Source organism: Alligator sinensis, unplaced genomic scaffold, assembly GCF_000455745.1.
Source record: "Alligator sinensis unplaced genomic scaffold, ASM45574v1 scaffold499_1, whole genome shotgun sequence".
Lineage (NCBI taxonomy): Eukaryota > Metazoa > Chordata > Crocodylia > Alligatoridae > Alligator > Alligator sinensis.
Window position 1 is genome coordinate 2,871,431 of NW_005841864.1, and position 23,587 is coordinate 2,895,017.

The 23,587-nt window shown below is 41.2% G+C and overlaps 1 protein-coding gene across 1 annotated transcript in view; it reads left to right on the top strand.

Moving 5' to 3' along the window:
- COL9A1 (collagen type IX alpha 1 chain) overlaps positions 1 to 23,587 on the top strand; it is a 92,645-nt gene that overhangs the window by 27,770 nt on the left and 41,288 nt on the right. Inside the window, exons 8-22 of the mRNA XM_006016648.2 lie at positions 5,204 to 5,257; positions 6,611 to 6,646; positions 7,259 to 7,282; positions 7,532 to 7,585; positions 8,326 to 8,379; positions 11,554 to 11,586; positions 11,684 to 11,740; positions 12,363 to 12,416; positions 13,794 to 13,847; positions 14,790 to 14,843; positions 17,536 to 17,589; positions 22,888 to 22,941; positions 23,095 to 23,148; positions 23,276 to 23,329; positions 23,523 to 23,576. Coding sequence (XP_006016710.1) covers positions 5,204 to 5,257; positions 6,611 to 6,646; positions 7,259 to 7,282; positions 7,532 to 7,585; positions 8,326 to 8,379; positions 11,554 to 11,586; positions 11,684 to 11,740; positions 12,363 to 12,416; positions 13,794 to 13,847; positions 14,790 to 14,843; positions 17,536 to 17,589; positions 22,888 to 22,941; positions 23,095 to 23,148; positions 23,276 to 23,329; positions 23,523 to 23,576 — 744 coding nt within the window. The remainder of the gene's footprint in view (positions 1 to 5,203; positions 5,258 to 6,610; positions 6,647 to 7,258; positions 7,283 to 7,531; positions 7,586 to 8,325; positions 8,380 to 11,553; positions 11,587 to 11,683; positions 11,741 to 12,362; positions 12,417 to 13,793; positions 13,848 to 14,789; positions 14,844 to 17,535; positions 17,590 to 22,887; positions 22,942 to 23,094; positions 23,149 to 23,275; positions 23,330 to 23,522; positions 23,577 to 23,587) is intronic.

Below are 23,587 nucleotides of genomic sequence, written 5' to 3' on the forward strand. Positions count from 1 at the left end.
GCCGACTTCTTGGTGACGTCAGAGGGGGCCGCGCGCTCCCCGCAGGCGTGCGCGAGATGGGGACCCAGGGCTGATTGGGCTGGCGAAGGGCTGGTGGCTTTCCAGAGCGACATGTATGAATGGATGGAGACGGGTGGGGACATGTGGAGCACCACCGACCGCTGGAAGCTGCTTTGATCCAGAGGATACAAGTGAGGGGAGAAGGAAGAAAGCAGCGTGCTGTAAACTTGGGCTCTGACTCAGACAAGTGGTGGTGATGCATAGGGGGTGCATGTGCACCCCCTGAGAGCACTGGTGCACCCCCTGACAGCCAGTGTCTCCCACTTAGGCGGGGCAGGTGGGAGCACTGGTGCCCCCCCTGAAGGCATTGGCTGGGGAGTGGGGGCACCAGGAGAAATGCCGCTGGCCCTTCCCAGCATGGCCCTGGCCCTTCCAGGCGCGTTGCTGGCACTTCCCGGTCAACACAATTGGCCTCAGGGGGACCTCCCCCCGCCTCGGTTGCTGAGCTCCCACTTAGGCGGGGCAGGTGGGAGCACTGGTGCCCCCCCTGAAGGCATTGGCTGGGGAGTGGGGGCACCAGGAGAAAGTGCCCCCTGGGATTTGGCCTTGTCAGCTGCAAGTGATTCATCAGACCTTGTCTGCATACACCATGATCTAGAGCAGGGGTTTCAACCTTTTTAGGTCAGTGTATCCCCACGCGTACCCCTGGTTGAAAACCCCTGATCTAGAGCAGTGGTTCTCAACCTTTTCTGTACTGGGAGTCATTTGTAAACATTGATGGCCAGACCCAACCCAGTGCCCCCAGGCCCCAGCCCCCCAGTGTGTGGGGCAGCGGATGGGTGTTTTATGACTCTCTCATATATTCTTGTGACTCACTTTTGGGTCACGACCCATGGTTTGAGAAACGCTGATCTAGAGGATGGATGGTTGCTTACCTATATACACACACACATACATATGTATATGATATGTAATATATAGATACACACATGCACATATAGCTTTTTAAAACCATTGGTCTCTTTTTCAAGTGAATCAGTGAAAAAGGAACAGCACTTATTTCCAAGAAGCACATAAATCTTTTACACATGTGGTAGACTATGAAGGGCTGTGTATTTTCCCTAACATAGTGTCACTTAGTGATGTCATGCACAGGGCTAAGACATGTGTGAATATATATGTGTGCATACATATGTGCATGTGTGTGTTTATTTATACACACACACACACACAAATGTATCTAGATATGTATATATATTTGTGTGTGTATTTATAGCTATATACCTACAAATAGGTATATAGCTATAGACAGATAGCTTTTAAAAAACATTGATCCCTTCCTCAATTTAAACAGTAAAAAAGGGTAATGCTACTTGTTTCTGTGAAGCACTTAAAAGCACAGCTCTCACAAACATGTGACACAGCAAATACACACTCACTTGCATATAATTTTTAGACATCCAGATCATTAAAGACTCTTCCAAGTGCAACAGCAGCTCATCCCATTCTTCTTTTTATATCCTTTTTGATATTACTCCAAAGTGGACACTTTTTCCCACTTGTTTTAGTTGGCTTTATTTCTTCATATTGCCTTTTTTTTGTATTTTCCATGCTGCTTTTCAGTTCAAATTTTCTGCTTTTCTGGTCTGCTTTGTTAGTTCTTGTCTGTATATTCTTGCTATGAGGTCAATATCATCTGCAAGATTTGGAGAGCTAAAGATATTTCAGTAAAATAAAAGTCAGTGTATATAAAAGCACCTGATATGCCAGTTGTATCGGATGGGTTGTAATGCTGGAGAATGAGGAAAGCCAATGAAAAATTTCAGATGTCAAAAAGAGTTAGTTGAGGGGAATATTGAGAATTTAAAAACTGCAAAGAATAAAATCAAGAGAATAAATAGGTTAGGAAAGAACGCTGTTGCAGAAGGTTCAGGAAAGATGGCGGTGATCATTTGGATGTGTCAAAAATGGACCTAGAAAGGACATCAAAGCTGAGTACAAGGAATGAAAAACTGGAAAACTGAGGATTTATTGAATAGATATGGTGAAGACTGTCATAAAACAAAAAGGTTTAAAGTTGGATGAAGCCATGAACTTGGTGCAAGACACAAAGCAGTGGAAAGGCTTAATTTGACCTCATTGTCACTGCATGAGTACTTTTATTATTTGCTTATATATAAACATATGCACACACAATATAACCATTTTGGGGCAATCAAAATATTATTTGAAAACATAAATCTATTTAAAGACCTAGGCAGATGATTGTTTCTTTATCTGTATTACTTCATACATTAGAATAGATTTATATAATATGTACATTTTTCCCAATTGGATTTTTTTAATTCCTTGATAGCAATGATGACCTTGTAAAGGGAGGGGAGTCATATTTACATTTAAACTGAGGCTGTGAACTAAGTGAACTGGGATCAAGTGAATGATTATGCCTTATTGAACTGGAACATAAGGGTGAACTTTAACAGTGCATCCAAGATAAATGAGATCTTAAGAGAAACTGTAACTTCAACATTCATTATTTTGAAACAAGGACATCAATCCATCCCCAGTGGTTGTTACTTCCTTTATGACCTAGTTTTTCCATGGGAAAAGAACCTCCTAGGACCAAAAGAACAACAATTCAAGAGAATAGGAAAGGTAATATTAATCCCTTGAAAAAAATATACTGGCAGTGGAAATATATTATTTGTACATTTGGGGAAACTTCTCATTGTTGTTCTTCGGAGGTCAGTGTTTATAAACTGCTTCTTTGCATACTGGTACTTGCATCTTCTGCCAGGGTCTAAGTGTACTAAGATTTAGTTTGTATAATTGGCAGAAGGATAATTGATCATATAAAAACAAGTAAAAAACTAAGACCTAACATAGCCGTTTAAGTAGAGATACTCTACATGAATAATGAAGGTACTAAAATTTATATGAAATTGTAAGATGGTGCTATAAGTTGGTTTTTTGTTTTGTTTTTTTTGCAAAGATCTTATACAGAGGTGAATTAAATACTTCTGTTGAAAATGTTAAGATTCCAAAATTATAGGGACCTGATCCTGCAAAGATCTTGTTAATTTCAGTTTTCCAGATTGACTCAATTCCAAAATAATGAATGCAGTACCAGCAAATCAGCACAGCAAATCACAAGAGGCAAAGATCAACCATTTGAAAATCTTTTTCTCCTTTTCTGCCAAACTCAGTTTTTGTTTCCTTTGGAAGAATACATGACAACATAGTCACCCAATGCACAACATTTTCTTGAACACTGCTGTTTTGCTATAGGAGCTTGTGTTGCACGTACCCTGGTCTTAGGGCATGAATGAAAATAGAACCAATAATAAGACACCATGAAATTAAAATATAGTGAAGACTAATTATGCTTCCATTGTGCATCCATCTGGCATGGGATTCAAACTATCATGTATCTGGACTTGCAGTTCAGAGTGTCTTCTCCCATTCTTAAATTGCTGGGTCAGTTCTGCCTTTTTAATCTTGTTCCTTGCAAATTGTTCCACTGTCGGTTTTAATAAACGGAACCAGAATACTGCACAGTGATTATAATGATGATATAAGCTGCAGGAAATCAAACTAACAAGAAAAATTTCTGGGTCACACTCTGAATTACTGGAAATTCACAAAAAAGGGGAAATATTGGACAAATATAAAAGCAAGGGTTTTGTAGTAGATCTCTTGAATGTTTTAAGCCACATGTTGATTAAGACATTGAAAACTAAAAGGAAGACAAATGAACCCTTGTTTAATTCCCGGTTGTAATGCCATAGTTATTGCTCTCAGACAGGTAGTATAGTTTAAGGGCCAAATTCTGGTCAAACCTGTGTCAGCTAGATGGAGCTATCATTCAGGGATTTCTCAGCACAGAAGCTGTGTGACTATCATATTTATGTTGAGGCAGCTACATAGATTCAACACCTAGCCCAAAGAGTCTCTTTTTCTCAGATACTGAATTTATGGCCCAGTCATTTCTGACACCACTGTGGTCACTGGAAGCTGGAAATAACACAGAGAAGGCCAGTTTTATGACTGCGTGAAGAGAACCTTGAATGGACTAGTGTGGGATAACCTGAGGAAAATTGTATTGACCAAAATATTCCTGTCCTTTCTTATTGCATTCTGGAGTAGTGAGGGAAGAGAACCTTCTTCCAGGTGCTTCCACTTACTATTAAGAACCCATTTTTTATCCTTTGTCCTTCAACTGTAAACTCTTCAGTTTATTTAAGGAGAAAAGAGAGGGTGAAGATTCACAGAAAGCTTCTGGGAGAAGCCGTTTGAGGAAATAATTTACATCCTCTGTCACCTTTCACAGAGCAGATGTATTTTCTCCAGGTTAAACTGTCTTTGTGGTGGGTCAACCTAATGCCTTGCTGACATGTAGCTGTGCCGCTTAGCTATGTTAGCATAGGCCATGGCCCCAGGTGACTAACTCATAAGGGAAATTTTTTAAGCTATAAACAATACTCTTTTTTGGATACTTGTTGGTAGCTCCTAGTTGGCATTTGTGACTTCTGTACTTGCATTACATCCAGCATATGGTGTCATGCTTAGGAGTGTGTTTATATATATCTATCTATCTATCTCTCACAGAAGAACAGAACCTATTTGCATACATTTAATGAGATAAACATGTTTTTTTTAAGGGGTGACTGTTTAACTGAATACTAATTTCTATGTTCCTAATGAGCTGATTACAGCAGAGAGAGGTCAGGAAAAGGTCATCAATCTTATCTGATTATGAAACATTCAGGTAGGCTTCTGGGATAGTCTGGAAATTTGCTCCAGTATCCTAGGTACAAGTGTTTAGGGTGGAAAGTATTGCAACTTGTTATTTTTAACATAAACCACAGAAAATCGTAAGTCTAACAGTTGGAAAAGGCTGTGATTTAGAGGAATTTGTCTAATTTAATATCACCGTTTTATTAATATGGAATTTAAGTAAGAAGTTGTTGAATGCAGCATACCACAATTGCTAGTATTGATAACCACAAACTAACACTTTTGAATTCTGACAACATTTGAATATTGAATAGAATTGTGAAAAACTATCCCTGTATCTAATTAGATATTTGCTCTCTAAGTTTCCTGCAGCGTTTGCTAACTATTTCATGTGATAGTTTCATTGTTTTATTTTAACAAAAAACATATTAGCATTGTATAAACATGTTACACCTAACTTCTTAAGGGACTGACAGGACCTGATGGATCATCTGGCCCATCTGGTCGAAAAGGACAAAAGGTAAGATTAAGGCTACTTGTTCAATTTTGGAATATTTTTTTTTTCCCCCACAGGCAAATGTGATCATTTTAACAAAGCTAATGAAATTCTCTCTCTTTCCTTAAATTTAGCAATGTTAAATAGAATGGATCCTGATTCTGCTAGTTCAGCAGTGGGCAAAATACAGCCCACAAGCAGGATCCGGCCTGCCAAGGGATTTTATCCAGCTACCTAACCTGGTCATGATCCATTGGGGTTGCCCTGTGCTGCTGGGCTGGGCTGTGCTGAGCTGCTCCACAATTGCGCTATACAGTGTGCCTGTGTTTGGGCAAGGGCAGCTGAGGTTGGGTCACGGGTTTGCACTCTGCCCCTCTCCCAGGTTGGACCAGTCATGATCTCTCATGTGGGGAGTGGATCACAGCTCTACCTTGGCCCTGTGCTGTCACCTGCCTGCGATCCTGACCCCAGCCCTGCCATCAATTCGGTTTCTGGATGCCACTCCCTGCTTGCCTGTGGCCCCATCCTATCCCATCCCCTGGCTGACCTTGCCCAGCCTGCAGGAGTCCCAGGCTGGTCCAGTAATCTACCACATAGGAAGTTTTGGTGACCTGTTGAGAGCCAGGGATGGGGGTGGGGTGTTGACCTGGCAGCAGGGAGAGGGGTGCTTACCCAGGCCACAACTCACCAAACCCTGCTAAGTGGCCCTCCAGTCCAAATAATTGCCCACTCCTACACTCCTTATGAAGTACTGAAGCCTTTCAGTTCCCACTGACTTTACAAGGAGTTGAATATGTTGAGCATTTCTAATAGGGTATTCTTTATCTTGCATGATTAGACTATATAATACTGGGACAATTACAGCTGGAAAATCTGAGTTAATCTGTAATTCAAATGTAGAACATGTATCATAGGAAGGCAGAATAACCAAAATGTTCAATTTTTCCCCCTGAAAATAAGGCCAATATTTATTTACAGCCCTTTCTTACGCTAAACGTTGCTTTCCTTTATCTTAATCAATAGTAGCTAAATAGTGAAACAGTCTGCCTAGAGAGATTGTGGAATCTCCATTACCAGACATTTTTAGAGGCAGGTTAGACAAATACTTGCTAGGTGTTAAACAAGCATGTCTTTTCCCTGAGGAGAGGATTGGACTAGCTAAACTTCCAAGGTCCCTTCCAGAGGCCTGTTTTCTTATGACTGTATAATTTTAAAAGGACGGCTCAAGTAAGTGTTAATCAAAGTGAGGAAGGATTGCAGACTACGCCTTTTTGCTGGTAGCTGCCCAGAGTGAAGGATTGTATCTTGTATGTTGTGTGCAACAGTAAGCATGATAATTGAGCTTGACACACTAATAATACCAGTGTTACTTTTCAGGGTGAACCTGGATTGCCTGGAGCTCATGGGCTTCCAGTAAGTGACGTATTTATTATTGTCTGAAAAATTAGACTACTGTATTCATATTAAATATATGCCATTCATCCCACTTTCACACTTTCCCACTCTGGGCCCCAGAATCCTCCCCCACTCCTGGGCACCTGCCAGCTCCGGGCCCTACACGTGGATTACTGGTTTTAGAGACTTGGGAAGGCTTTTTTCTCCTTTGTTTCTCTCCTTTGTTTTCAATGACTGCTCATTTGCGTCAGGGTATAGCTTTTGTTATGGGTTTCAGTGCTTGATAAATAGTTAAGCCTAAAAGAATTAATATTTTAATCCTTTGCAACATACTTTATTGTGTGTATCTATAAATTCATGTTGCTGCAGGTTAGCTTAGTCAATCAACAGAATTATTTCCATTGCTTTCTGAAATCAGGTATTGCACAACAAACTCTATATCTGATATTCAGTATCAGTGAAAGTTACCAAAATATTGATCATATCAGTGTCAAGCTATTAATGCTTTGCTATTCAGGTGTTAAAGGAATTACTGTGATTTTGTGTTTGATCAAGCAACATGTTCCTACCTTTGCCATCCAATCAGATTAACTGTCAGAAAACTTCTCAGCAAGTTTTCTTTTTTTACAGGGTAAGGGAATTCTTGGATCAGCTGTAAGTATCATGTTTCACAACCCATATGCTGATTGTTTTAGTTTTGATATTCTTTATTAATATGCACCATTTTTAATTAACATTTTAGACCTGTTGGTGTATCCAGGGCAACTATACATGTGTGTTCCTATTTAAATTTTTTTTTTTGCTGTTCTGTTTTGCAAAAATATTTGTCTTATGTGATTGGATATTTTTCATACACATTATTGTAAATAATTTATAAATATGTCTTTTACTTGGTTGTTATAGGGTCCCCCTGGTGCAGCAGGACTTCCTGGTGAAGTTGGCCGTGTTGGTCCACCGGTAAGTACCAAACTGTTTGCCAGAAATGTTCATTTATTTCTACTTTATTTCCCAGAACTACTTCTAGCCAGCAAACAGGGGTTAACAGCACTGTGCCAGCAGCTAACAACATGTGTTGTTTTCCCTGCATACAAAAAAGGAACAGCCAACCTCCCCCACAAAAACCAACCAAACACTGCAGGAAAAGATTCCTAGATTTGTAAAAAGGGCTGCTAAAATTTAGGAAATGACAACATTAAGGCTATCTGTAGAACTGTAACTTTGCACTGTTGTGTGCATTATATCTTTTGAAGTATTTTACTACAAGAGTCATAAATTGTTTTTTCCAAGGACTTCTGTCTCATATCACTGAATAGAACTGTTGCTAAATATTTCTTAGGATTAGCATTTGGGTTATTCAAAGAGATTCTTAATGTATAATATCTTTATCCATTGGGTATAGGATTTTTTGTAGTGTTTATCCTCGTAGCCAAATACTTAAGTCGTATGCTTGAAAAATACTTCCTGCTTCTAGGAGAAATTTGAAGGCACAAGACACAAATGAGCACAACCTTTCTCCTTCTTAGAATTAAGTTTATTTCCCACTATGAAAGTTGAATTCCTGAATTTGAGCATTCCTGTTTTCAGACCAGCTACTTCGCCTTTCCTTTTAGTTGCCTCACTCTTAGTGACTGCATGCCTGAATATGCAGCTGCTAAGTCATTACTGTGGACTAATGAAACTTATCCTAAATTATTTAGGGTGATCCTGGGAAGAGAGGACTACCAGGCCTACCAGGACCACCAGGCCAAAGGGTGAGTGATTATTTTTAATGTATGTTATTGTTTGGAGAAGTGTTGATGTTCTTGTGTGGGCAAAACCCCATACAGTCAAGGAAATGACAAGGAATATCATCAGGGCAGGATTAAAACATAGGTACTGTCAGCTCATGTATAGAGCCCCAGATCCTAGACTTACACAATAACGTCTAATTTTACTTTTAATACAAAAGTAAATTTCTAGCTCTTGTGATTGCAAAGAAAATTTAAAAAAATGTGAACCTAAGTGTAACAGCCACAGTCCTATCTTCCTGAGTCTGTAGACAGTCTAAAACAATAGGTTTAAGAGGTATGAGCTGCCTTACCCTATCATCTCAATGAAATCTCCTCATTTGTCCCTATAGTTCCATAAAAGATACCTCTATTGAGTGAGTCAAACATTTCAGAGCAGTGCCTCTGGTTCTCCTCTGTGGGCCTTTTTTGAACAGGGATATTTGTTTTTCAGGTTGTTTGCATTCTTGGTATTCACAAGTTGTGAAAATTAGAACTGAAAGTCACTGGAAGACACTGCATGTCAGGCAGAAAGCAGGGTAGATTTGTACAGACCAACTAAATTATAGATGCATAAGCTTACAGATCAACTAAATTATAGATGTATAAGCTTTCATAGGCAGCAGCTTACTTCATCAGGTGCTATGAAGGGGCTGCAGGAAGCTGAGCTTCTGATTAGAAAGTAGTGATTAAAATACAAAGGGTAGGGAAGTGGGAGGAAAAAAGGAAAGGGAACTGCTAGGAGAGGCAAGGTTCATAGGAGAGAGAAAAACAAAGCAGTTAGCCTGTTGAGGGACATAGGGGTTATAAAAGCTAATTTAGATAATGGGATAAGAACCTGTAGTCTTGTGTTACACCACACTCAACACAATCCAGTCTATGGATAATTTCCTGTTCTGCCATTTTCCTGTTCAGGTTTGTTTTAAAGTTTTGTTTTCTCTGAACAGCTGCTCTGAGGACAGTGATGGGATGTGTCCAGGCAGGCTAAAATGTTCTGCCAGAGCCTTGTCTGCCTGTCTGGAATTTATGTTGAATCAGTGTTCATTCATTCTTACATGTAGGGATCGCCCTGTCTGTCCAATGCAGACAGCAGAGGGGTATTGGAAACAGGTGGTGGTGTATATGATATTGGTCGAGTTGCAAGTGAATGGACCTCTGATGTATAATTCATGTTAGTTGGTCCAGTGATGATGTGATGTGGTCTGTGTTGATGAGGGAGCTCAGCTGGCATCTGGGTCTGGAGAAAAGTCTGGTGCTTGGGAGGTATAGGAGGTATGTAACCTGTTGCTTGAAAATGTGAATGATACAATGGAGAAAAATAACTAGGAGATAAATACAGAGCAGGAATCTATACCAGGTTTTGAGGTTTCTTCTTTATTTTCAGTGGTAGTTCAATGCCTTTTTGAATCCTGAAGTTCACTGACCTCATTCCAATTGGGTCATCATATGCCCTTGTATTCCAGCAGCCTTCTCCAAATTTCAGCCTTCAGGATTTAAACCAGGGGTGGGCAAAATGGCAGATCTGCCCAGTGTCCAGGCTTCATTTCCCAGCAGCCCCTGCCCATGTCATTGAGCCAGTTTCCATGGAGATCCTGGTTGGGGTGGGGCTGTGACAGCGCAGGGCCAGGGTTTCCAAGGAGACTGACCCAAGCACCGCTGGCAGGGTGTACTGCTGGGCCAGGAGCTGCTCTGGGGCTGGGACCAGGATTTTGTGATGGTGTCAGTGCGATCCACTGCCTGCACACCCTGGGCAGGAGCACGCAGGCAGCAGATCATGGCTGTGCCACAGCTCCAGACCATGCTGTCACCACTGCAAAATCCTGGCTGTAGCCCAGGACTGGCCCGCCACCCTGCTGTGCACCCTGCCAGTGGTGCTTGGGTGGGTCTCCTCGGAAACCCTGGCCCTGCGCTGTCCCAGCCGCGCCTCTCCGGGGCTCTCCATGGAAACCAGCAGCAGTGACGTGGGCAGGGGCTGCTAGGAAATGGAGCCTGCCATGGACTGAAATCGGCCTGTGGGACAGACTGCCCACCCATGATTTAAATTATTCCCTGAAGAGGCCCTCCTATGATTTCCTTATGCTTCCTTAGTCCAACAGAAGGCATTTCTCCATATAAGAAACTGCCAGCCCTTCCCATGAACTGGTTCCATCCACACAGTGGGGTTTCCTAATGTGCTTCAGTCCTCCCTTCCAGGTTCCATGAACTTCATTTCATTTCCTAACAACTTTCCTTTCACTGCTGAGTCCATTCCTATTTGTACACAGATCTCTAATTTCTTCATTACAGTTGGTTGACAGACTCCTGAATTGTCTATCCATTCTTCTGGTGTGAAAAGGATTTTTGTCTCTAGGCCATGGGTGTTCAGCTTCAAGGTGGCTGGGGTACCCAGACCTGGAGCCATAGAGGAGACCGGGTGGGAGCCCAGGAGCTGCATGTAGCCTACAGTGCACCAGTTGGACAGACCTGCTCCAGAGCACTGAGCTGCCATAAATTGGGAAAAAATGTTTTCTATACAAAGGAGATTTTATTTTGCTCAATTTCAAATTAACAAGGTTTCAACATGAAACAGCACTTTAATTTTCATTACATTTATCCAAACAATTTCTTTAAGAATCCCAAATCTAAAAGCAGTTTTTGGTAAATTACAATTTAGATGCACTTCTCCTGAGAACATCATATAACAACTTGTTAATGTTGCACTGCACAGCCAAATGGGATATGTATACGTTTGATGGCCCACATAAGAAAATGAGACGCAGCTATGGTTATTTTAAAGAAAACAAAATGGCCTGTTTTTAGGATGTACTGATTTCATATGTAACTTTTATTCTGAATTTATATGAAAACTTTTATTTTATTTTACATCTAATTATAGAAATATAACTGTAGATATGTAAAAGAAATCTGCAAGAGCTTCTAACAGAAAAAAGAAGGTTATTTTGCATTGTAGAAAAGCAATATTAAGATGGAGTATAGTTTTTTTCAGGTGCATCCAAAATCCTGCTGTTTGTGGCACTGAGCATATTAAACTTCCTTTCGGTTGATTGCATTTCCAAAGATAAAATCCATAAATTCTGCTTTCCTCCACCATACTATCCAATATGTCAGGAATGTTTTTAACTCCTTTTTATTAACTTTCAAACATTTCATCTAATTTAGGGAACAATTGGGCTACATGATGGAGATCCACTGGTAAGACATTTACTTATCTTTTTGGAAAAGATTGTCTTAATAATAAATCTTTAAAATTTTTCATGAACATTAACTCAGTGTGTGGATACTTTTTCAGTGTCCCAATGCTTGTTCACCTGGTCGTCCAGGACATGCTGGCCTGTCAGGAATGAAGGTAAGCAAATGAGTTGGCTTTAGTTAGATGTGTTACCATTATAAATACAGGCTAGCTCCTTGAATTACTACTGTGGGAACTAGCTGGCCTGATATTAAGGTGGTTTGATATTAGTTTCAATGAAGATTGTATTTGGTACTGTTGTATTGAGCATTGTACCATTTCATCTTCAACTGCCAAAAAGAGCCATCACCATTTAAATATCTCATTGCTGCATTTATAACTTAAAAATTTCAGACATGCAAATTATTCCCAGTTTTTAGTCTTCTGTTTTTTTTCCTACAAAGACTAATGTGCCAAATTGAAATAATACCATCTTGTCTCTTGCTAATTCTGATTTCTTTTATGTTATGTTTTTTTCATAAGAATTCTAGGGATAGTGTCTCTATGAGGGAATTATTAGCTGAATGTTGGAAATGCTTTTTTGCTAGATATGGGAATGTGTTTTTCTGAAGGTGGTAAAATGGCTATCATAGCATGTATCAACGAGCAGGCAGATGAAGAGGGTTGTTATAAAGAGGTGTTGTAGAGGGAACTCCCAAATAGCGCTAGGCAGTCTGTGTTGAAAGACCCTGTATCTCAAGTTGCAAATAGTGTTCATTTATTTTTTAATGTATCTTAGGGTCATAAAGGTGCAAAAGGAGAGCCTGGTGAACCAGGAAGACAGGGTCATAAGGTAAGGAAGCGTTTTAGTGGGAGAACTGATATGGAAAGGAAGTGATTGGTAGCAAAATAACAATGGCTTAGCCACTTCTTCGAAAAGCGTTATCAAAATTAATGTTTGTTCTGCCACAGTGCTGCAGAGAAAGTGACTTGCTGCACTGTACTTGAGCCAACATCATCATCTGCTAATTTGTTCATTTCTTTTCTGCATTTATGATTGGCTTGGCGATTCCCTTCTCACTTTTCATATTGTCCTTTTACTTGTTATTGAACTAATTCAAGAATACAAAAAGGATTAATTGGTTTAAAAATATTAAGATACAAGTCTAAAGAAATTCTGTAGGCAATCAGGGAATACCTATGATAGCAGAAGTGAATGAGGAGAGGAGAGAGATAACTAGGTGTAGGTAGAATAAGAAAGGGAAAACAAAACAGATATAAAGGAAATGGGCAAGGACCAAATCTGTTTTGCAGTTCAACTACATTATCATCCAAAAGTGTGGGTTATTTAGAATGACATCTTTTCAGACTCTGGTTTCTGTAGGGAAATTTAGGGAATCTCCCACTGCCTTTCTTGATGCTGTAACTCATCCACAGAGGATTTGTCTTTCCAGGAGAGATGAACTAGAGCCTTTCAAAAGATAAATGAACTTAAAAAGTAGGGACAAAAAGTTGTGCACTAAAACCCTTTCCTTACATGGAATGAGGAAAATATTAATTTATTGGAATTGGTTCCTCCTTTTTTTGAACGAATGAGATATAAGAATCACTGAACTTTTGTTATACCCCCAGAATGGTTCTTTTACAAATCAGCCTGGCACTGGAAGTTATAGTTCCACTCTCTAACAGCACGAGGAAGGTAATTGCCTGGTCAGATATGGGTTTACTAAAATGTACTGTCTGTTAAATAGTAACTCTGAAGGATCATGCTGGGTTGCAGTGCAGAGCTACCAACTGCAGAACTGATTTTCAGACTCTGACCTAAACCATATCACATCTTTTTATCTGAATGAACAAATAAATCAAGGAATATTAACTGTGGGGGGAAAAAGGCTTATATAAAACAGTTTGACATATTTTTACTCTGCCTGTGTCAAATGACCACTTTCCATCAGCATTCAGATTCTTTAAACATGCTTCGTTCCTAAAGCCTATGATGCACCCAGGAAAAAAGCCTATTTTTATGCAGACAGATTTGAATTGCTCTTTCATCTAATGAACAAGAGTATTTGCTAATTTGGCGTAGGGAATTTGCCTTAAATTAGTTTCCTTTTGTGCAGAACACATTGATGGGAATCAACAAGTAATAGGTAGTAATCTTTGCCATGACAGACTGTTGTTCCACTCAGGATGTGGATTTGCTTCAGCTTTCTTACCTTTGCTTTTTCAGGGTGAGGAAGGAGACCAAGGAATCCTAGGTGATGTTGGAACTCAAGGCCCTCCAGTAAAGTATTTTCTCTTAAATATCACTATAAGTTTGCCTCATTTAGTCATAGTTGTTTCTAAAATAAAATATTTTCATTTGTTTATAAAAAGGAGGCAGGTAAAACAATATATTTTAAAATAATATTCTCATATTGACTATAAACATAATTCCATGCATAAAACAACACAATGCAACAGCTGCTTTTCTGTTGTAAGGGCATAATTTATAACACTTTCATGCTCAAAATATTATTTTCTTTCTTTGTTGCTCTGAAAAGTAAGATTGGGCAATTATGTGATCTATATACACTTTTTCAGGCCTTCTCATCTGTGGTGTTGTTGCCTTTGACCCTAAATTTGCAAAGACTGAGAATGCCAGTTAGATCGAGCCTCTCATAACACAGGTAGAAGAATGCCTGTTTTGTGCATTCTGACAAGTTTGGAGTATGATGGGTATCGTCAAGACTTGAGGTACTTTCTGGGTTGATGCAGGAATTGATTAGGGCTTTTCAGGGCCAAATTATTGGACTTTGGTACCTAAGTTCTCCTTAAGTCCTACTTTAGGCACCTGAATCTTTTTGTGGACACTTTCAGCTCCTCTTGATCACATTTAACAGTGACATTGACATTACTTCAACACTGTGATGTTTAACAGATCAAGACAATATTTTCTGACATTGCAGTTTACTTGTGTTTGGCACCTTTGTGCAAATTATGACTGATCTCTTAGTTTCTCTAAATCTGAGCTACCTGTGTTCTGTTTGCTATTTTATTAATTGTAAAATTTTAAGGTTACCATAGTAAGTCAACATTTTTGCTGCAGAAATAGGAAAAATTTAAATAAATATGAAGAAAGCATATAGTTCTGTAAGAAATCTACATGAAAATCAGTGTATTTCTGATAAGAAGATACTAGTATGGTCTAAGTAGTCTCAACATACTTTTGACTTTTCATTTCCAGGGCCCTCCAGGTTCAAGAGGTATGATTGGAATAATGGGACCGAAAGGTGACAAGGTAAGTATGAGCAGTTATTTCTTAAAATAGAATGGAGTGAGTAGGAGGAGATGGATCACTCTATAAGTAACATTTTAATCAGTGAGTTATTACTTAAGGGCACTTTCTGGGCTTTTCCATATTTAGATTGATTTTGATGCCTTTGTCAGCTTTCTCTGACAAGTTTACTTCAGCAGTTGTTGTCATCATACTTCTGGTTAGGAAGAAAGACAGCTGTGTCCTTTCTGGTCATCTGTGTTTATGTATCAGTACATATAACTGATGTGCACCTGCTCATCTCATTCGCTTACTATTCTTTCCTTGTCCCCAGGATTTACACTTGCTTGGCATATCCTGCCTCTTGCTCTTGGATGCTTTTGGGAAGACATAAAATTAATTGTTATGTATATGTATGCCAACATTGTCCTTTTTCACTACAACTAGAATTCACTGAATATTCTGTTCGCTGAGTGCATCCTCCTCAGCTTTTCCACTTTTACTGTCTCCTGTTTTCTCTTGCTTGCCTTAGTACTTAGATCATTTCCATGAACTCAGCTCCTATTCCCAGTAACTGACAGGCTAATGCAGTGGTGTTCAACATATGGTCCACTGGCTTGATCCAGCCCCAAAGTGACTGGATCTGGCTTGTGGCATGGGGGATCAGAGGCAAGCAGCTCAGTCCAGTGCATCTCCTTCCCTGCCCTGTGCTGTGTCACTGATCCCATCTCCAACCTTCCCTCCCCTATGGCAGGCTCTCTCCCTCCCCCTCCCCCTCCCCCTCCCCTATGGCAGGCTCTGCTTACTCTCTCCTTCCTTATCTCCCTCTCGCCCTCCTGGTTCCTTCTGACATTGGCGGCCACCTCCATCCCCGGTCTCTCACTTCTCCATCCCCTGTGCAGTTTAGTTGGATTTCAAGTACCCAGCCCATTTCTCTAAAAGGTTGAGCTCTTTTGAGTAGCGCAAATCTAACCTGAGTGTCCAATGGAGGATACGGAAAACACAGCACATACCCGCTAAACTTTATTTCTTGGTGCAAGGGTCCAGTTCTCTTAGTGTTGCCGACATAAAATGCTTGTTCAGAAATTCCAATATCTCCCTTCCTGCTGCCTTTCACACTTTTTGTCTTTTCTAGTTTCCATATTACCAGGAAATTGCCCAGATTGATTAATCTTAACTGAATCCTTTGCCTTCCTTTAATCACTTTCTAAACTGATTTACTTTTTTTTTTAATTTTCTGTAATCTTCCTAAATTTATGGCCAGGATGCAGTGATTGAGCCACTTGCACATTCCCAGGAAATGGAACCTATCACATCTTTTCTAAGTAATTTTTATCAGCCTTCTCTTCTTAGAAACCAAATCAAAACCACCTTTCTGCTTTTTTAAGACTCCATGATTTGCCCTTCTAGACCTCTTGGACACATTTGCTGGCCTACTTCTGCTTCTTTTTGGTATTGTACTATTCTAGCCATATATTTCTTCTGAACTCTCTGGGTTTATTTGTCCACTTATTTGTGATGTCTTGTCTATTGAAATATTTATTGTCTTTAAGAAATTTCTTGTTCTTTCCATCTTTCCTCCAAACATTTCATTTTGGGTTGTAATTGATTCTCTATAAAGCATTGTAATACCGTTTTATGAGAAACAGTATTAAGATAAATTGCTTTACATTATGCAGTTGCCATTCACATGTTGGTGCCATTTTTTTATGATCTGTATTTATAGTGTGTTTTGAAATGATTCAGGGAAAGGATATTAGTTAAAGCCCATGATAAGTTGTTCTGTTTGGTGCTTTTTGATAGAGGACTGTGTAAAGCAGGGGTGCTCAATCTCTGACCCATGGGCCAAATCTAGCCCGCTGAGCCGTGACATCTGACCTGTGGTGCTTCTGGCATCTGGGGAGCAGTGGAACCTCCGTGTAACATGATCTAGCTTGGCTCGGGCCATTCCTGCACCACAGGATCAGGGGCAGGCCTGCCCTCTGTGCACCTGGATCAGCCCAGACTGCTCCCTGCCTCCTACATGTCTAGACAGGGGCTGCTCCACTGCCTGCCAGCGCATCTGGATTAGGGCTGGGCTCCTCCCTGTCCCCCCAACACATCCTGATTGGGGCCACCCTGTCCCATGCCCCGGTGCATCTGAATCAGGGCTGAGCTGCTCCCTCCTCCCTGGCACATACTGGGGCCACTTCAGATCTTCCTACCCCGTCATACATCTGGATCAGGGCTGGGCTGCTCCCCTCCCCGATGCATCCGGATTGGGGCTGCTCCGCTCCCCACCCACATCTAGTGTGTGTCCAGATCAGGGCTGCTCTGCCACGTGCCCCACAGTGGTCAGACTAGGGTCAGGCTGCATATCCCCCCCCAGTAGCTGGATCCAGCCTGTGGCTGGGCCTGGCACTGTCGATTTGGCCCACATGGTGAAAGGGTTGGGCACCACTGATGTAAAATGCAGTTATTAATTCCATACATATAATTGCCAGAATTCTGTATGCAAAATTTGCTCACATTTAATGTGACTTCCAAAAAGGCAGCATAAAGTTTGAAAAAGGTTAAAAAACAGTTTGCCAAAATGTTTGTATTTATGATAAAAATCCCTAAGTCACATGCAGAGAAGGGTATAGCACTTGCATCTCCCTCTAAAACAAATGAAAGTTGAAGGTGCTCCATGCCTTTCAGGATTTGCTTAGCCTCTTGTGGTGTCTCTATTTTGCAGGGTGCTCGTGGGCTGGATGGTGACCTGGGTCCCCGAGGTCTCCCTGGTGCTCCTGTAAGTAGCATTTTCTAGCAGCCAGGCCCTCTAGTGTGGCAGTACATTTTAGAAAGTTTATAGTTGTAAAGCAGAAGAGTCTGTGCACAGACAGCTGGCCATTAAGGACTGATGGTATAAACTCTTACCACACATTCTCCAGCAACCACTAAATAGGCATTATATCTGTATGTGGCTGTTTTACTGTCAAATACAGAACAGCCTGTTATGATGAGGGGAATTAGTAACACAGGACTGGAAGGAAGTCCTTAGACCACAAAAGTTAATTTGCCACATTCCCAGGCTATATTTTGTTCAAAAGAGTCCCCAACTACAACCATTTTGGTCTCTCTCATATACCTCAGCTATAAAGCACCCAGTAAAAAGAACCTCCAGTGTGCCGCAGGAGAGACAAGTCTGCTACTGCTGAGGAATTTGTGAGGATTATCTGAGTGTATTTTATGTAGGAAATGGAATGTGTCGCATGCTGCAGATTCAGGCAAAAGAAAAAAAACTAAGGGTCCTTGTCAGTCTGACCTGAGAGAAAATTCCTTCCTGACCTCAAATTTGACAGCCTGTTTGGCTTTGAGTATGAGAACAAGACTCATCTGCCACCATTCCAACATCATTAGGAATACCTTTGCCACCAAACCAGTCTGCAATATCTAGCTGTGCCCAGTGTTCACAGCTTTAAGTGGAAACAAAAAAATTCCCCATAGGCTGCAGTGGTTGGGTGGCACATTGGTTGTGGAAAACACTGACATGCAACCAACAGATCCACCTGCACACAATTGTCCCCAGATGCATCTACATAGAGCATAGTGGGGCTCAGGTTTCCCCACCTTCAAGCACAAGTTGGCTATTGCACATTTAGCTGCTACTGAGGCTCTCCACTTTGGGTTGGAGCTCTTTTAGTCCCATCTGGAGTCATTGCAGCATGATGCTTCTTCTAACTCCTTTCTGGGTGACATTTATTTTCAGTAGCCCAGGCTGCCATATTAGTTGTACTTCCTTTTACAGAGTTAGCCTAGATATTAACTCTGATTTTTTTTCTGAAAGTGTTTTTCAAAATCCCAGCTTCCAGACAGTCTTTTATGTGTCCTACTGACTGATTACAGTCACACTGCTCTGCATATTCATCCAAAGTCCTCCAACATATCTCCAGGCAGTGGCAATGCCAGCAGAACCCTGATTGAGAACTACTAGCCCACCAACAGGTGAATTCACCGATATGCTGACAGAGCACATGGTGTTTGACTGCTTATCTAAAAAAGATCAGTATTTATTATGTCAACTGTATTCCCACTCAGACACAGTATTTGTTTTCAAATAGTTCAGAACATCTTTCTGTAAACCTGAGAGGGGAAAAATGTGTTACGTAAGCTAGGAAAAATCAGGTCAATTTGAATTCATTTAACTGAATATTTTACCTTTATTCCACTGTCAAGAATTCTACTCATATCAATGGGAGTCTTTCACAAAGGAAAAAAGTAGAATAACATTTTATTCTGTTTTGCTGTCTAGGCTTCATTCCTATCTCAGCTAACATGGTATAGTTCAGGAGCAATTCTTTTGCAACTAATTGAGAATTTCTTATGTAAGCAACAGAAAAAATCAAACCTGCTTGGGGGCAGGGATTGTTTTCTATTTTATGTAACAAGAGTGTGGACTGCACTGCTACTTTCTTGTGCTGTTGTGGGAAAAGGAAAACATTAATAGTTTCATAGTTTGTAGGGTCGGAAGGGACCTTGACAGATCATCAAGTCTGACCCCCTGCCATGGCAGGAAAGAGCACTGGGGTCAAATGACCCCAGCAAGGTTTTCATCCAGCCTCCTCTTAAAGACCCCCAGGGTAGGAGCCAGCACCACTTCTCTTGGAAGTTGGTTCCAGATCCTAGCCACCCCGACAGTGAAGTAGTGCCTCCTGATATCTAGCCTGAATCCACCCTCTGCCAGCTTGTGACCGTTATTTCTAATCACTGCTGGTAGTGCTTGGGGGAACAGGGACTCCCCCAATGCCTGCTCATATCCCCTGACTAGTTTGTAACAGGCCACTAGATCCCCCCTCAGCCTTCTCTTGTGGAGGCTGAACAGGTTCAGGTCCCTTAGCCTCTCCTCGTAGGGCCTGCCCTGCTGCCCCGTGATCATGTGGGTGGCCCTCCTCTGAACCCTCTCAATGCTGTTCACATCCCTCCTGAAGTGTGGCACCCAGAACTGGACTCAGTACTCCAACTGCAGCCTGACCAGTGCTGCATAGAGGGGGAGGATCACCTCCTTGGACCTGCTTGAGATGCATCTGTAGATGCACAACAAGGTGCGGTTGGACTTCCTGACTGTGTCCCCACACTGTTGGCCCGTGTTCATTTTGGCATCAATAATGATTCCAAGATCCTTTTCTGCCTCTGCACTGACGAGAAGGGAGTTCCCCAGCCTGTAGGTATTCTGCTGGTTCTTCCTCCCCAGGTGCAGCACCTTGCACTTGTCAGTGTTGAAACCCATCCTGTTCTCATCTGCCCACCCCTGTAACATGTCTAGGTCCAATTGCAGCCTATTCCTCCCTTGTAGCGTGCCCACATCCCCCCACATCTTAGTGTCATCAGCAAATTTGAATAGGGTGCTTTTTACCCCCTTGTCCAAGTCACTGATGAAGATGTTGAATGGTGCTGGTCCGAGGACCGAGCCCTGGGGGACCCCACTGCACACATCCCTCCAGGTCGAAAATGACCCGTCCACAACCACTCTCTGGGTGCAGCTCTCCAGCCAGTTAGCAACCCATTTGACTCTATAGGTGTCAACACCACAGTTCCCTAGTTTTTTAATGAGAATGGGGTGAGAGGGAGTGTCGAAGACCTTCCTGAAGTCCAGAAAGAATATGTCCACTGCTACCCCTGCGTCTAAGGATTTTGTGACCTGGTCATAGCAGGCCACCAGGTTGGTCTGACAGGACCTGCCTCTAATGAACCCATGTTGATTGTCCCTGCTGGCCCCTCGTGGACATGCGCCAGGATAATTCTCTCAAAAAGCTTACCCAGGATCGAGGTAAGACTAACTGGCCTATAGTTTCCTGGGTCCTCCTTCCTCCCTTTTCTGAAAATGGGAACCACACCGGCCCTTTTCCAGTCCTCTGGCACCACACCAGAGCACCATGAATGCTCATAAAGCCGTGCAAGGGATCCAGCAATGACCTCTGCTAATTCCCTCAGCACTCTGGGGTGGAGGTCATCAGGACCAGCTGATTTAAATACGTCCAGTCCCTCCGGAAGTTCCCTGACTGGATCCTTACTGGCCCTAGGCCTGGGTGCGCCTCCCCTGGGGCCTGAGGGGGTCCTGGCAGACGGGTTGAACTGGTCCCTGTTGAGGAAAATGGAGGCAAAGAAATCGTTAAATAGGTTAGCCTTGTCGTCTGTTGTGACACGTTAAGAGTCCAATCAACTTCTTATTGAATAAGGAGTTACCTGGCAAGCTGAAACAGTATAACAGTGGTTCTCAGCCGGGTTGCTGCCAAATTAAAACATTATGAAGGGGTGCCCTGAATCTAAAAAAGCTGTGAACCACTGGTCTGGTGTTAGTGGTCACGTCAGGCTCCCTCAGTTTTGTGTGGTCTATGAGTACTCTTCCAAGACACCATCTGTGAGGCTGTTACCCTGGTATATAATACTGGGAGCATCTACATGAAATACTAACATCACAGTAGCTTAATAATAACATTGTGCTCTAGCATGCTGGGCAAAACCATGCTAATACACTACTGTGCAGTAGTATTAGGCAACTGTGCAGTAAGCATCACTAGCTGTGCCTCAGCGGTATTATGCAGTAACATGTGTTACTGAACATTGATTTAATTCTATATTAACCAAGTACTGAACTTAATGCACAGTATCTATGGTTCATTAATGAACGTGTAGACACACCCACTGTGACTGGAATCAGTCAGCAGGATGCATGAATGTTTTTCTTAACCCCTAATAAACCTGTAATTATAAGAAAGAGACTCTAGACTTTAATTCTTAATAATAAAAGCTCATTCAGGTTTATTATTCATAAACTAGCTTATTGACCCTAACACCTGTGCCCAACTGGTACATGGTACTAGATGGGTTATTTCCTGGTATAGGTGTGAACATATAACCTTAAAGCCAGATACAAAGTACTAAGGGTTTCCCTTTTTATATGGTAATCAAACAATTTAATGTTTACAGCATGCACATTCTAGTTCTCACCAAATAATGTGACATGTTTTGGTGATATTATCTATATCCCAGTTTTCTCCAGATAAATGAAACAGTTGTACATACAGGGAAATCTGTTCATCAGGTCATTCTGATCCCAGTTTTGGTGTTTTGTAGCACTCTTATCAACGTTTACCTATCCATTGGCCTTCTAAGGCACCAAACTTACTTTTTCAATGCTTCCATTTGTGCCATGTAGAGTATGCTTAGTTCTGTTCTCAAGCCTACTTTGGTCTATGCTGGCAATAGCTCTGTGTGATTTATATATTGAACTGATCAGTGGTTTTATTTAATCTATACTGTATCAAGGTCTGCTAGATCCTGTGCTGAAAACTGTGACCTGTGATTGATTTTCATGAGCAGTTTTCAGCGTCAATGTAGTTTTGTTTAATTTATTTTCATGCATTTGGTGCTTCCTGCAGGAAATCTATAGACTCAACACCCTCCTTAGAATAGATACCAAAAGAACTAAATCTATTTTTTATTTAATAGAGGGAAATACTCTTCCTTATCTCAAAAAAGTAGAGTGAACTTCATGTGTACCTACAGTTGTCTAAATGGCCTGTTCAATATGGACAGGAGCATGGTGCAACCCAGATAGCCAGTTTCTCTGATCAGATGAATCTGTTTACATTTGTTGTAATCAATGGTCCCATGTCCATTTGCCTCAGCTGGTTCTTTGTTTATAAATATCTTGAATTATATTTCCATTATTGATGAATTCTTCCCTTTCCATATGAAATAATAGTTCTTCATAGATTAATCTGTGTGTGGGTAAGTGTGAAAGCAAAATGAAGTTTGAAAGTCAGGAGGTAGACCCTGCATCCGGAAACACCTAAACTCTAATGGGCAACTCTGGGAGTTTTGGGTTCCTAAGAAGTTCAGGACTGCTCAGGGGCCCACCAAGGTCTGTCTGCAGTACTTATGGAACTACCCAAGGCCTCAAGTTAAAACTCAAGATGCATGTAGAATGATGAATAGGTTCTCTGAACCACAGGGAATTTAATCTTTGATATTTTATCAGGTTTTGTTCTGTCAAGGTTACCAATTATTTTCATATTTTGTTGCTAAATCCAAATATTTCTTACAGGGTGACCAAGGACAGAGAGGTTCTCTTGGAGAGTTAGGTCCAAAGGGAGACAGAGTGAGTTCAAACCAATTTCCAATCTTATTTAAAAGTAAACTGTTATAATAATTAATATTGTGTGTTATAAGTTCTGGAGGTAACTTACTATGGATTAATTAATGAGTATTCTTGCAGCTGTCATTTCAACATCTTTTTTTTTTTTAATTGAAGGGCCCTCCTGGTCCAAGAGGAATAACTGGTCTCCCTGGGCCAAAAGGACAACCTGTATGTATATTTTGTTATTTAAAATGTATTTCCTCCTATAATGATAACTTATATTTCACATGCTGGGGAACAGCATTAAGGAAAGTAAAGAGTACTGTTTATAACAATGTGCTATCTGTCTTTTAAGGGCTTGCCAGGAGTTGATGGCCGGGAAGGGATCCCTGGAATGCCTGGAGCAAAGGTAGGGAATATTTTTTTACCTGCTGTTGTCAGTGCACATGTGGCTTGATATAGGGGGTTGAAATTTTGCCTGAGCTCCGTTCATCAATATGTTTAATATGTTTTTGGTTTGTGTTGCTGTATCTGGTTGTGTGGACATTGTTATAGTAATCAAAGATTTATTATTCTTAATGTAAATCAAACATTTTTTTCAGGGTGAACCAGGAAAACCTGGCTCTCCAGGGGATGCAGGACTTCAGGGACTGCCAGTAGGTATCTG